This window comes from Carlito syrichta, unplaced genomic scaffold (assembly GCF_000164805.1).
Source record: "Carlito syrichta isolate Samal-C Ts95f unplaced genomic scaffold, Tarsius_syrichta-2.0.1 Scaffold315126, whole genome shotgun sequence".
Classification (NCBI taxonomy): domain Eukaryota; kingdom Metazoa; phylum Chordata; class Mammalia; order Primates; family Tarsiidae; genus Carlito; species Carlito syrichta.
The window spans coordinates 184062-199284 of NW_007259222.1; the positions used below are offsets into that span (position 1 = coordinate 184062).

The following is a 15223-nucleotide window of genomic DNA, read 5'->3' on the forward strand; positions in this document are numbered from 1 at the left end:
ATTATTATTTTAACTAATAATTATTGGACATTTACCATGTACCTGCCTCTAAAAAGTGTTGCCTCACTTAATTTTCATCACAAAACTCTGCAGTAAATACTACATTATTCCTATTTTACAAACAAGAAGACTGGCATAGAGAGATTACACAGTTATAAATGACAAAGTTTCCAGTCAATGCCATTAAATCTTATTCCTGCTTCTACATGCTTAACCAGAAAGTAACCCATACTAACTCATATATGCACTCTTTTGTATCTTTTGGGTGGGGGCGGGGAGACTTAGGATCTTTACTCACACTTTCAGTCAGGATCTTTATTCACACTCTCCTCTATGCTTATCCCACCCTGACTTCATATAAAAATTATACTTACACACTCTGAATCCTCCATTTGTCCTCTGCATCTTTCACACTTAACCCTTCAGATCTCCTACAACTTCTCAATCCCCCCAAGTCACAATGTCCAGCCCAAATCCTGGATCATAGGTTCACTCGCTCTTCACCCTCAGCATAGCCCGCCATGGCCTGCCCATCACACTGCCAAACTCATCCATGCCTGTCTCCCTCCATCCTCAACACCAGCTACTGTTCATGCCCTGTCCATAACAGCCCGCTGTCCTACAAACCGATCCCACAATGAGGGCTGTCCCAGTCCCAAACATCCCTTTTCAACAGCCTCAGAACTTAGAGAGGTGGCCCGGATGCCCTCCCCGACCACCACTCTCCTCACTGTCCCAGCAAGGCTACATCCACGCTCACCATAAAGTTAGGAGCTGTGCTCCAGTCATCACCCTGGGTCTCCACGGAAAGAGATACACCATGCCCCACTACAGACTTCCCCATCTGAGGGTGGCAGGAGATGGTAATAATCAGGGACAGAAAAGAATCCAGAGGAAGGAAAACAAGGAGGCTGAAGTCAATAATATCTCAGCCCAGTATTTCTGCCATTTTTTTTTTCTTAGAAGACATTGGAAGCTGAGGCAATGATAATACAGGTACTGGGAAAGTATGTCTGCTCATTTACAGGAAGAGGACTGGGAGTTTGCTCAAGACAAACAGATGTTGCCTGGGCTCACCTGAGTCCAGAGAGATGTCATCATGGGTGTAGGTAACACCAACTAACCTGGGAGTCAAAACTGCTGGAATTGTTCACCTGTGCCCAGAGGCCAGCCAGGCAGCGGCTTGAAGTGGTGATCAATGAGGGTGCTATAATATGCCTAGCATAGTCGTGCCATTTTACTCACGTTTCTGTATCTGGCTCCTTTTGTAGCTGTCAAAATACAAGTCAGTCCAGCTCTTGACAACGTGAGCATCTACACTCATCTCTACAACCTGCTTATCTATCCTGAAAATTTTTCCAACCCTGAGTGCAAGTGCTGTCCTACCTCCACCCTGAGGATGGTTGCTACAAAGCTGTATGAGGCCAGTAGGGACAACAGTGAGCTGAAATTTCTACACTAAACCATGCCTGGAGAAGCATTATTTCCTGGGAATAAGTCATATATTACTCAAGTTTTTAAAAACTGTTCAATTATATGCCTAAAGAAGATATGTGACTCAAAAATAACATGTAATAAATCCCTAATTTTGAACATGAAGAGGTTTTTGATTTTTATCAACCAAAAACTGTTGAAGAAATATTAAGAGAACACTAGTTTCAGGGGATGCCAAATTGTTATTCTGCTGAAGCTTCCCTTTTGGCCTTGCCAATCATGCAAAATAAGTAAGAGCTGCATGGAATTCCAGATCTTGGTGTGAAGAGGAAACAACAGATGATACTTGCTGCTCTGGTGGCCACTAAGCCTTCATTTTCTTTTAATTTGGAGTCTCACTGTCCAGGCCAGTGTGCAGTGGCATGCTCAGGGCCACCACAGCATGGACCTGCTGAGCTCAGGCGATCCTTCTACCTCAGCCTTCCAAGTAGCTGGAACTACAGGTGCACACCACCATGCCTGGCTAATTTTTTTGATTTATTGCAGAGATGACATTCAGCCAAGATATCTAGGCTGGTCTTGAACCCCTTTTCTCAGGCAATCCTCTCGCCCCTACCTCCAAAAGTGCTGGGATTACAATTATGAGCCACGGCGCCCAGCTTGAGACTTCTTGACCTGGCACCACTTGCTAGCTGGCAACACCCTGCATCGCTTGCCTCCTTCTCATCCCACTTGAGACCCTCCCCCATGCTCTCCATGGCCCTAAAGGAGTCCCTTTTACAAGCACTCCTAGGGCTCTCCTATCTCTCTACCTAGGCCAGCTTTCTATTTCCATTGGATAGCTCCATCCTTCTCCATACTCGTTGAACAACCACTTGAAAATCAGTCCAGGGGAAACTGGGGTAGATTGATTAAAGAGGTGCCAAAGGGTCACTGGAGAAGTATTGACTGAGTCAGCATAACCATGGGATGAGAGCAGGTGAGTCTGCTCTGATGGAGGTGAAGGCAGGTAAAGAAGACCAAGAATCCTGCATCCTTACAACCCCTCTGCTTCTCACGCCCTGGCTTCTAGGTCACTCGTAACAGGACTTTGCACAGAAAACTGGAAAGAAGTTTCTGGTACATTCACGAGCAATAAGGAAGCAATGAGGACTGTGGGTCCCATCCTCTTTCCAGCTGCTCCTCTTAGGCCCCTGCCTGACTCTCCCACAAACCTCCCACCTTCACCCATCTTGGACATACAAAGAGGTTCTGAAACAGAGCCTCTGAAACAGAGGCAACTTAAGGTTCTTGACCCACTGACCAGAATCAAGAAGGCCAGAGGTACTCTCCAGAGGTGGGGACTGGAGAGTCATCTGGTGAGGCCTAGTACCCAAAGGTCAGGCATGACCAAGGGCCTCTTCATGAGGCTGACATCAAATCAGCAAAGTGTAGGAACTGGGAGTCAAAAGAGCCTGTGACCACCTCAGCTTCATGACTGAGCCTCTGAGGGACCATGGTAGGCAAATTTACATAGAGGAGGGTGTGCTCAATTGTCAAGACCAGACTAGGTGATTCACAAATGTTAACTTAAATAACTTGGCAAATCACTAATTATCTCTGATTTCCCCAGTAGAAATTAGATTAAGAGCTAACCTGGCCAATCTGTAAAGTCCCCTTCATTTCTGAAATTCTGGGATTCTGTGATCCTACAATCACAAAAACTAGCCCCAGGGTTCTATGGTGCCTTCACATGGCCTCCAGCAGCAGCACTTGTCCTCAGCACTAATGTACATTAGTCACTGCTTCCTGACCCTTCCTCATTTCCTATGTGCTGTCTCCCATGAGATCACACACTCTCCAAAGGTAGATTTTGTCTTCCTCTCTGTGGTCCTCCTCCCAACTTCATGCCTAGGCGCAGTAGGCCTGAAAGTGGGTTGGAGATTGTCAGCAGGCACCAGGCAACTCTGCTTGATCTAGGGTTCTAAAGGGCTGCTGAGTCCTGTGCCTTTGGCTTGAGGCCCTCCCTTCTGTTTCCGCCCCAGTTGCTCATTCTCTACACCAACCACAGCCAGCCCTTCTGGCCATAAAAGTTTAAAAGCCTACCAGTGAAGACTTTGTCCCTTACCATGGACTAAGAGCTGGCTGATTCCTCTGGCCCTGTGATCTGTAAACCTCAATGCTCAGACTACCCACCTCCGCTAGTACAAGCATCTGCTCTGAGTGCCTGGCTCCTCCATCCACTCCTGACTCCGTCTCTGGCTGTTGTCACTTCAAAGCAAGACACTCTGAGCTGCTTCTTCAGTTCCATATGCAGGTTTCCTGTCATTTCCTGCCACCCTGTCCTCACAGCTACATCCTGGCTTGAGTCAGTTCCTTCTACTTTAGGTACTTACATTTTAAAAGGATTAAATGTTTCTGTGCCTGGTCTTTTGCAAGGTCTTGAGGGTGAGAGTCATGGGGCAGTCACAGAAAACACTGCTCTTACTCTGAGTTTGTCATCTTGTCAAGGAAAAAACATTCAGCCAGAAAACCCATTAGAAAATGTTGTAGAACAGCATTTGTGTCCTAAATCGGGGAAGTGGGGGATAGTTGCATTTGTGTTAGTAAAGGAATTCAAAGCACTTGGTATGGGCTTTAATAATCAAGAAAGGTTTCATGAGGAAAGTGATTTATATATGGATTCTGGAGGGTAAGATTGACAAAGAAACTCACGGCACTTAAAAGTGGGGTTTTCATAGTAGCTGTTCAAATAAACATTAACCAATTGAATATCATAAGGGAATAACTAACAAGGGAAAAGATAAAGCATGGAGGGCAAAAGATTCAAAGGTTTGGGAGTGCTGTGGAGTCTGAGCTTCCAGGTAGAAAGATTTGGCTCCAGACAGTAGAAAGAATTCTGAAAGAACCAGAGGTCTTTGTGGTATGCTGTATTGCTGTTCATTAAGATTTGTCGCACCCTCCCCCTCCCCCCCACCACCACTTCTTCCCTCTTGAAGTCAGACATGCTCAGGTGACTTGTTCTGGCCAGGGACAGACATCACTTTCTGGTGGAGACTAAGACCACTGTGAGTTTTGCCATGCTCTTTCCCACCAAGGTACCTGCAACTCTCGAGTGGCTCCTCTGGCAGCCTGGGTCCCTGAGTAAGAATGGCAACAACCCGAGTGGAGTGCCATCCATCACTTGACGGACTTGGAGTATTTGACTAAAAACATTAATTTATCTGCTGAGAATTTGGGGGTGATTGTTCTTCTATCTGACCTACCCTCTCCTAATCTTGTCCATGGAGTTCCTACCCAATTTGCTCACAATGATGAAATCGCCAGGGTGTTGAAGTGGGACTGGATGAAACTGGTCCATGATAGAGGAGAGCAAGTCAGCATTAGGAATAGAAAGCCTCTAAGGTCACTTCCAAATCTAATGACTCTATGCCCGAGGGGAGTTTTATTTATTTATCTCTCCTAATTCATGACCTGTTTATCATGGTGGCACCAAAGATCTTTTAAAGGAAGAGTAAACTGCAGACAGGAAAAAAGTCTTTTAGATCATTTGGAATCCTCCTGTAGTGTCAAAATAAGAATTAGCCCAGATATTATGACACCACTCAGATATATAGTTGTCTGGAGAAACCACAGAATTTAATCAGAGATGACACCAAGAAATCTCAATTCTATTTAGCAAATCTTCCAAGTTCATTCATGATGAGGTAGTGAGGTGTAGCACACAACAACAGAATGGACCTTGAAGCCAGATAGACTTTGTTTGATTTAGCCACTTATTGTGTCTTGAGAAAGTGGGTTACCTCTTCTCAAGCAAAACAACTTACTATAAAAACATAGAATATCTATTTAGCCTGCCATATGACATTAAATTTCCCTTCCTTCATTCCCACCCAGAGGGAACTCCAGGGCCTTTCAAGATGTACTATACCAGAGCTCTCTCAGGACCATACATGAATTTCATGCCCAAGGCCCAGTTTGTTTGGTTCAGCATTGGATGGAATTTCCTCACTGCATTCATGATCCTGGAGTCTAGCTGCTAAGTCCAGTGAGTGAATGTTAGACACATCTATTCTTGTACCCATTTCTGGCTGCTCAGTCCCTACCTTCCTCTCCACAGCATGCAAACACAGGTACATAAGCACCTGGGCACACCTACATTCACACATACACACACACACACACACACACACACACACACACACTACAACTCTTCATTCTGAAAACAATTTTATTATTTTGCAGTTTTTCAGAAAAGCTCCTGTGATATTGTGGCCAAGATTTAATCACAACAGATGATTTAGAGTTTATCGATCAGTCACCAATCTTCTCTCTTCTTCAGGGGTGAGAACAGGCAGGGAACATATTATGGACATAATAAGAAAAGCAGCAACTGGTAGGATGAGGGAGAGGAGAGGATGGAGGGAGTAGGCACAAGTGGAATTCCATCCTGACAGGCCTTTTCAGGTCTAGATTTAAATAATTTGTCTTCTCTATATTTTCCTTTCAGTACCACAAAGGGCAGAGATTATAGGGCTGACAAACAGAAATAAATGTCACTAACAGCAAATAGCTTAGTATTCCAAGAGACTGGGAGTTTGAAGTGTGGTGTCAGACCAGTCAGACTGCAGACTGAGGGCCAATACCTCATCTAAGTCTGACCCTCAGGCCCTTGGGCACCATCTTGGGGCCCTCAGGTCCTACACCCATAACACAGGAATAACAGAAATCTGAACTCTGCTGTCCACAGACAGTTATTTCCTTAGTGAAGGACACAGGCCATTTAATACCCTAATATTCATGTGATCAAGGGCAAAAGCAATGGGATCCTATCCTTACAGTCCAGGACCAAAAAATTGTTCCTCCAATTATGTTGAACAGCCAGGGAAGAAGACACTGTCCTCCTCTGTGATCTATCAGCTAAAACCCCTGGAGAGTTCTTCAGTTTCCTATTCTGTGAGACCTAATCAGATGTCCTGTGAGGTGATGTGTTTAATCCCTTGAGCACTATTTACAGCAGAGCCACCTACCCCCAGAAGCAGGATAGTATACAGGCAAATGAGGCAAAGAAAGTTATCAATCAAAATGATACTGAGCTTCAATTTATTGGATTTATTGGAACCATGCATTTGGCTTGAGTAGTAAGGCATTCCTCAGTTATCTTTTACAGAACCACAAAAGATCAGGACCCTGCAAAATCTGAACAAATATTAAGCCTGTCCTCAAAGCCACCTCTGGTTTTGCAGACACTTTCTGTGGAGAGTTGGAGTGAAGACCTGTCAATGAGAAGACTGTACCATTGGAGTTGATTGTCCTGATGTTGAAGGTGAGGAAAGGTTTGAGAGGAGTGGTCCAAAAAGTGAAAACTAAGTCCAAAGGTGACCTGGGAAGCATAGATTGAGTAGGACATGAATCATCAGAAAGCAGATGACTGCTAGCAGTGGCCCTCGGGTCCAGGAAGGGCAGAGTGAACGCAAAACTTGCTTCCATACAGTAACACTCTGGGTTTGCAAGAAAAATCTGAAAGTCAGAGAGTTTGCACCCTATAGGGGTATGTCCCTCTCCTTCCCCAGTCGTATTGCATCTAAGCAAAGCTGAGCCAACCACTGCAGAAAAGGGAGATCCTGAGAGGAAAGTCCCCTCGGGGTCAATGACTTGGCAAATTCTACTAGGTCTCCTCCACTCTCCTATACCTTTCCAGGCTTAGACCCTTCAGCTGCTCAGTGGCTGGACTTCCACATGCCCTGTCTTAGCCCACATAGTCAACTCTGTCTGAGAGTAGAACCATCTCTCTTTATCCTTTTCCTTCTTACCCTTTGACAACTGTTGCTTATGGTATCTGTTATCACTGCCTGCTCCTGAGTGCCACAGGAGCCAATAACAGGGGTTTGGGGAGAATCCCATTGATTGTGTTCCAACCTGCGTTGAGGGAAAAAAGAGGCATGGTATTGGTTCACAGCATGAGAGGCTGATCAAGGAAGTCTTCCCAGTCATCTTACCACATGATGCAGCACAGAGGACTTGAAGCAAAGGCTGCTCCCACAGTCGCTGCCCCATGCAAGGTGTGTACCAGCAGACAGGTTTCTTTCAGCAGCAGTAGGAGATGACAATAACTACCAGGATTTGACTGCCTTCTGTGTATGGGACTAGGTCGAGTGCTTTACACACAGTTAGTCCTCAAGTTTTGAGGTTGCTGTGGTAAGGCTTAAAAGAGGTTAAATAATTTGCTCATGGTGGCACAGCCCACAAGTGACAGAACCAGAATTTAATACACAGATTTGTCTTTAAGCCTCGTGTTCTTGTATTCCTACTACATCACACCTGACCTGGAGAAATTTACTAATTTTTTTCATTTATTAAAGGCTAGTAGGCAAATAAGATTCAAGGAAGATGGCAGCCTCTACTGATTTCTGTCTCTTTTTTTCTGCTTCTTTAATACAAGAACTTCTCCATTTAATGACAAAATTATAGGAATGGAGTACAGATTAGTGGATTCCAGAGGTAGGAATGCAAGAGAGGAAAGGGAGGAAAGAATGTGACTATAAACTAGTAGCACAAAAGACATATTTGTGGTGACAGAGTAATTCTGTATTTTGGCTTTGGTGATGTCTACCGGAACACACGTGACAAAACTGCATGCAACAATACTCACAAATACTCAAATGAATGCGTAGAAAATTGGTGGAATCTGAATATGGTCTGTGAATTGTACCAATGTCAGTTTCCTGGTTTTAACATTGTACTACAATTATATAAGTCGCTACCACTGAAGGAAACCAGGTGAAGAGTACATAGAAGTTCTCTGTACTATTTTTGCAGCTTTCTATAAACCTATAGTTATTTCAAAATAAAAAGTTAAAAGAAAATGAAAAGAGTTGAAAAGGAGGAATTATCAAACCTGGTCTGATGCAGCTCTTGCTGCCAGGAGAGGTTTTCCTGCCTGAGCTCCTCTTGCATAATTTGAAATGTTTTTGCTTTATCTTGACGTTCTTTAACTTGTTGCTTCAGTGGACATAACTCAGTGATCTCTTGGTTAATCTGTAAGTATTGCTGCTGCATATTCTTCAATTCCTCCAGCTTTAACCAAAAGAAAATCAAAGAAAATGATTCATCACATCTTATTCACCCAGCTATGAGTCAGCAGCTCCTACTAAGTAGAACATGACAACATACAACCAGCACCGAAAAGTCCACTGATGACATATCACTGCAGCATGAATCTCTAAAATGGTAAAATACATGCAGACAGGCTGGTGGAAGTCACCCATGGAACTGCCATCAAGGCAGTAGGAACTGACCATTCCTGCAACCTCTACTCCTTTGCCCAGTCCCAAGGTCCTAGGTTGACATTAGAACTACAGTTCTAGCATGGAATAGACTTAAGGGACTCTCAGCTTCATTGTGGGTGATAACATCCTAGAACAAGAAGTGTAGCAATAGACTGGCTTTCCATTTAGTCATGAGCCTCAGTTACAGTTCTAAACTTTTCTACATGAATAAAATCTTAGCTCTAGCATAGCTGGTGTTGAATATGAAGAAGGCAGAGATACTTAGTGTTTAAGAACACTCAGGCTCTGGAGTTAGATATCCTACTACTGCTACAGTGACCCTATGTATGTTCCTCAGACGCTCCAAGTCTTAATTTTCCTCACCTATTAAATCAAGATAGTTACAGTATCTTTTTCATAAGAATCTGAGAAGTAAATTAGAAAATTAATGTGTTTCACACATAAAGTTAGTTATGATAGACTTGTTTTTAATTAGCAAAGCTGCCTATCTACATTTCAGCTATATTTTAAAACTTTATTCCCAATACTCATTAAAAGCTTAGTAGTAAGAAATGATGCCAGGACATCTTGGCAAAGATGGGGGCCTTGTTCGCACACCTCTTTCACTCACTCAGAAACATCACTAAAGCTACAATAAAGATGTCTTTTTAAGCACAAAGCATTAAAAAAAAGAAAAATGATAGAGAAATCAGCAGCAATAAAATTAATGTTGGAAGCTGAAGAGCAGATGAATAAGTGATAACTGACAACATCTGAGAAAGCCAAATCTTAAGCTGGCAGTAGGAAAAGCCAAGACCCAATAGAACTTACTCTGCAGAATCTTCAAAAGCCTCAGTAATTAGCAGCATCAGGTACCTCTGGAAAAGATGGTGATGAGGGATGGGAAGGAGGTGGTAGCTGAGATGAGGACGATCAGATGAAAGCTGTTTAAAAAACAATTTCATCCACAGATCCCCTCCTCAACTCCACACTTATTGTTTATCTCAACAGACAAATAGTTTTATTCTCTGGAGAAGGTCAAAGAAGTGTGTCTAGACTATGGTACACCAGGCACAATTGCAAGTAAGGGTGCTGTTCCAAAACAAGGGTGATCATGTGACTATGCTTTCTGAAACTTGAAGTCTTTCCCCTACTCAGCTTGAAGAGTGCTAGTAAAAAATTTTTTCTTCCCACACAGGAAATATGATGTCTACTCTTGAAAATCTGACCAGCCCCAGAGGACCTAACTAGAGATACCAACATGGGGACTGCCAACAATAAGCTCAAAAAGATCACCCTTCAATGAAACTCAGTCAGTAAGTCCCACCCACAAGTTTTTTAGACCCTCTCCTTAAACATGAAGAGTAAACCAAAGATTAACCCTCATCTGAAAAATGGTTAACATTCAGGAAGGGATTAAAATCAACTACAGAAGGTAATTTGGAAGAGATCAGCAGGGAGAAAATGTAATATATTCAAAGATTTAAGAGAGTAGATTGTACATCAGAAACATTATAGCACAAATTAAAAATTAAAAGAAAAAACTTATTATAAGAAAAAAACACGACTACCTTTGGAAAGAGAAGTTAAAATTTATCCATGAGACAAGGAAAAAAATTCTTAGAAGTTAATAATATGATAACAAAAATAAAAGCAATTTGGGGGTCAAAAGATCTAACTTCTAGATATCATACAGCTGAGAAAATCTTTTCCAAAGTATAACTAAAAGAACAGAAAAGGTAAGAAAATTAGAGAAGCGATCCAGAAGATCCTACGTCTACATAATAGGATTTTCAGAAATAAGAAAACAGAGAACAAGGACAGGAAAAAATGATTTTAGAAAACTTCAATGGAATTTCCCAAAATTGATGAGTATAACTTTTTAGATTCAAAGGATTATTCAGCATGATGAAGGAAAATACACCCAAACTAAATAATTCTATCATAAAATTTCAGAACAGGCTGGGAAGGGTGACTCACACCTATAATCCCAGCAATTTGTGAGGCTGAGGTGAGAGGATTGCCGGAGCCCACGAGTTCAAAACCATCCTGGGCAACTTGGCGAGACCTCATCTCTACAATAAATCAAAACATTAGCTGGGCATTGTGGCACATGCCTGTAGTTCCAGCTACTTGGAAGGTTAAGGCAGACGGATAGTCCAGTAGGTTGAGGCTGCGGTGGCTGTGAGCATGCCACTGCATTTCAGCCTGGGCAGCAGAGTGAGACTCCGACTCAAAAAAAAGAAAAAAAATTAGAACAGGGGAAGAAGGAAGACAGGGGGAGGTGAAGGAGGAAGGGAAGGGAGAAAATGATTACATACATAGGATCAGGAATCAGAATAGCTTTAGACTTGTGAAATACAATGTAAGCTAAAAAGCAATAGGTTGATGTCTTCACAATTTGGAAGGAAAATTATTTTCAGTCGAGAATTCTAAACTCAGTCAAACTCTCAATCATGTATGAGAAATGAAAAGACATTTTAAACAAATGAAAAGACATTTTAAATAAATTTGCCTCTCATGCCACTGAATAACTTATTCCATCAAAACAATGACCCAAAACCAAGAAAAGGAGCACACAGAATATAAGAAACAGGGGATCTAATATTAAAAACAGGTTAAGAGAAATATTCAGCGATGAAGAGAGTGTCCTAGGAGTACAGGGCAAATGGTTCATATAGGAGCAAATCAGGGGCTCCAGGAGAATTTTCTTCATGAAGATGAAATTGACAATAAATGTTTTGAGAGGAGATGTGAGCAAATGGCAGTACATCTGGTGATAAATTGCATTGATAAGTACAAAGAAAACTAAGTAACAGCAAAAATGCAATTATTAACTTGAAGAACAGAAGGATGATGAGAAAAAATAAAAGTAACATATCTGAGCTCTAATAGCATTTGTCATCATAAAAATGGAAACTCTGAGTTGATGTAACCAAAATTAAAATTAAATTACATCAGGAGTATGGGGAAGGAGTTGTGTATTGAAAATGTGCATACAGACTGTGAAAGCAGAGGGAGTAGAGAGAACTAAACCCTGTTAGTGTAAAGAAAGTCAATCGTTAATGCAACAAATGAAAAAGTCAAAATGTAATATAAGCAAAATACTTAGATACTGAGGAAATACCAAAAATAAAAATAAAAACTATAAAGAGTTGACAGCAAATTGCCTCAGGAGAAGAAGAAATGTAGTGGGGGTGGTGCTACTCTTAGGTTTCCCCATGAAACACTGTAGAATTTAGTAACTAATTATGTGCCATATAGCTTTATTTTTTAACCAAACACTAAAAACAAATTTTTGTTTTGTTTTGATTTAAAGCAAAAACATTCCCCTTACCCAACCAACTCACTCCTCCAGTCAAGATACTATAAATGTTATCCTTAAAAAAGAACATATCATCAGAAAATTGTGTGTTTGGGGTTGCATTTTAATTCCTTGAAGTGGTAGTTATAGTGAATTCAACAGGTTTTTTTGCTATGTGCATTTACAGCAAGAGACAGCTAAGCAAAACCTCTATAAGAAGACACATTTTTTAGAGAAGACATAGATGTTTCATACCTATATGTGTTCTCTTTATGAGAACACATAATAAAATTATTATTGGCTTCAATACTTAAGGCATAACTATTCTTGTCTTGAACAGGTGATTTTTCTTTCTTCCTTTCTCCTAAATAAGGATACTTGCAATTCAGTTAAATGCTTTTTTGATTCCCTCTTTTTGATGGCTGACAGAAAGCTCAGAGCAAATTAATGCCCCCCTTCCTAACAAAGTACAGGATATTGGGACTTCTCCTTGGAACACTAACCTTATTCCTGGTTTAATCTTTTTTCTGTCCTATATTCATTTTCTCTTCCTTCACAACTTTTTTATTATATTTTATCTCAAGAAGTTGTCTGTATCTTTATATGCAACCTCAAGTCATTTTTAGAATGAGGTGATAAATACAGGAGCCACTAGAGATTTTCCATTTGCTTAGTTAACCCTATGCTAAATACCACAGGATATATGAACAAGTATAAGACATGATACTTATCAGAAGATTGCCATCTGTTGGGGAAATAAAAATAGTGTATAGAGCTGGCTCACACTTGCAATCCCAGCACTTTGGGAGGCAAAGATGGGAGGATTGTTTAAGCCCAGGAGTTTGAGACCAGCCTAAACAACATAGTGAGACTTTGTCTCTACAAAATAATCAAAAAATTAGCCAGGTTTGGTAGTGTTCACCTGTAGTCCCAGATACATGGGAGGCTAGAGCAGAAGGATTGCCTAGGTTCAGGAGATCAAGGCGGCAGTAAGCCATGATCCTGCCACTCAGTCCAGCCTGGGTGACACAGTAAGACCCTAACTCAAAAAAAAAGTAAGAATGAAAAGAGAGGAAGGCGAGGGAAATTTGAAACATGCACAGAGAGAAGATGACCATATGAAGACAGATAGAGATTGGAATGATGCTCCTACAGATGTAGGAATGCCAAGGAGAAAGCCTAGGAGTGAATCCTCCTTCAGAACCTCCAAAAGGAGTCAGCCCTGCCAACACCTTGATTTTGAATCTCTGGCTTCCAAAACTGGGAGAGAATAAATTGCTGTTGTTCTAAGCCATCTCATTTGTGACACTTCATTTGGCAGCCCTAGGAAACTAATATACTCCCAAGGCTCCATGGTTCCCCAACTTTAGATCTATAAGTTTCTTCCTTCATGACCCCTGACCCCAGAACCCCCTCTAGTACAGATCTCTTATTCAGCCTGTGGCAGCCAGTCATCAATATAGATCTGGTGACCCTCACTTCCTGGTGTTCATACCCTTATGTAGTCTCCCCTCCCCGCAATAAATAGGGCTGATCTGTGTGCCAATAAAATACTGCACAAGTGATGGTTTTGATTTCCGAGATTAGATTCTTTGTTTGTTTGTTTTTGAGGTGAGTCCTCACTCTGCAGCCCAGGCTGGAGTGTGGTGGCACAATCATGGCTCACTGCAGTCTCAACTCCTGGGCTCAGATGATCCTCCCACTTCAGCCTCCAAAAAACAAAGAAAGAAATAAAATAGTGTATAAAAGTTAAACACACACACTCACAAAACAAGACCATATGGGACAAATGATATGAAAAGTACTAAGGAAGTTCAAACAAAGGCAAAAGATACGCAATTATGAAAAGAAATCAGAGGATTTGAGCCCTGGAATGAACTTTAAGTAGAGGGAAATATTCATTCAAAAAAGAAAGGCAATTGGGAGGATATTTTGACTGAGGAAGATAATATGGGTAAGTAGGAAGTACCAGATATGAATATTGCCTACTGAATAGATAGTTTGACTGGAATAAAGGGTATGAGTAGGGAGTAGTAAAAGGGAAGGTTAGAACTGTAAGGACAGATTATAGAAACTTAAATATTAAAAAAATTGAAAAAATTTAAAATGTTACAAAAATTACAAAAATAGGAAGATATGGCTAGGTGCAGTGGCTCAAGCCTGTAATCCCAGCACTTTAGGATACAGTGGTGACAGGACTGCCTGACAACTTGATAAGACCTCGTCTCTATAATAAATAAATAAATAAATAAATAGCCCAATGTGGTGGCACATGCATGTGGTTCCAGGTGCTTGGAAGACCGAGGCAGAAGGATCACTTGAGCCCAGCAAGTGAAGGTTGCTGTGGCCATGAGCAAGCCACTGTACTCCAGCCTGGGCAACAGAGTGAAGCTCCAAATGAAAAAAATTAATTAAAAGAAAGGAAAATGTGACTCATTCTCAAGAAAAACACAATCAACAGAGACCAACCACAATAAGATACAGATTTTATATGTAGCAAAGAAGGACTTTAACAAAGCTATTAAACTATACTTAAGACATAAGTAAAATGCTCATAATGAACAAGATAGAAAATATTAGTACAGAAAAATAAAATATAATAATGAACCAATTTTAGATTCTAAAAAATTGAATACCTGAAATGAAATATTCAAAGGTTAGGTCTAACAGTAGAATATAAACTATAGAAAAAAGCCTTGATGAAATTGCAGATAATAGATCAACAGATATTATCTCATCTGAAAACTGAAGAACACAAAAACATTGAAAAAAATGAGTACAACCTCAGGGACATGTGAGACAATATTAAAAGATTGAATATACCTATAATTGGTGTTCCAGAAGAGAGGAAGGACAGAATAGAAAGAACAGTTATTTTAAGAAATGGCCAAAATGTGCCCAAGCATAAATTAAACATGTAAGAAACTCAACAAAAGCAAGTAAGAAATTGACAAAGGAAACCACAATTAAGAGCACCACAAACAAGAATACAAGGAAATGTCTTAAAAGCACTAGAGAAATTATGCTTTACATAGAGAGGAATAATACTGACCAATTGTTAGAGGGAAGAAAAGGGCCAGAAGACAGTGAAACACCTTTAAAGTCCTGAAAGAAAAGCTGTCAATCCAAAATTATATATTCAGTAACAAATATCTCACAAGAATAAAAACAAAATAGAGACTTTTTAGATAAAACTAAGATTTTTTTACACCAAAAGACCTATACATTAAGAATACTA

The 15223-nt window shown here is 40.9% G+C and overlaps 1 protein-coding gene across 1 annotated transcript in view; it reads right to left on the reverse strand.

The window, feature by feature from the left end:
* Positions 1–6570: 6570 nt before the first annotated feature.
* Positions 6571–15223, reverse strand: part of LOC110594403 (golgin subfamily B member 1-like) — a 38357-nt gene continuing 29704 nt past the window's right edge. Inside the window, exons 8-10 of the mRNA XM_021706086.1 lie at positions 8312–8490; positions 7227–7332; positions 6571–6933 (exon numbers count right to left, since the gene is read on the reverse strand). Coding sequence (XP_021561761.1) covers positions 6571–6933; positions 7227–7332; positions 8312–8490 — 648 coding nt within the window. The remainder of the gene's footprint in view (positions 6934–7226; positions 7333–8311; positions 8491–15223) is intronic.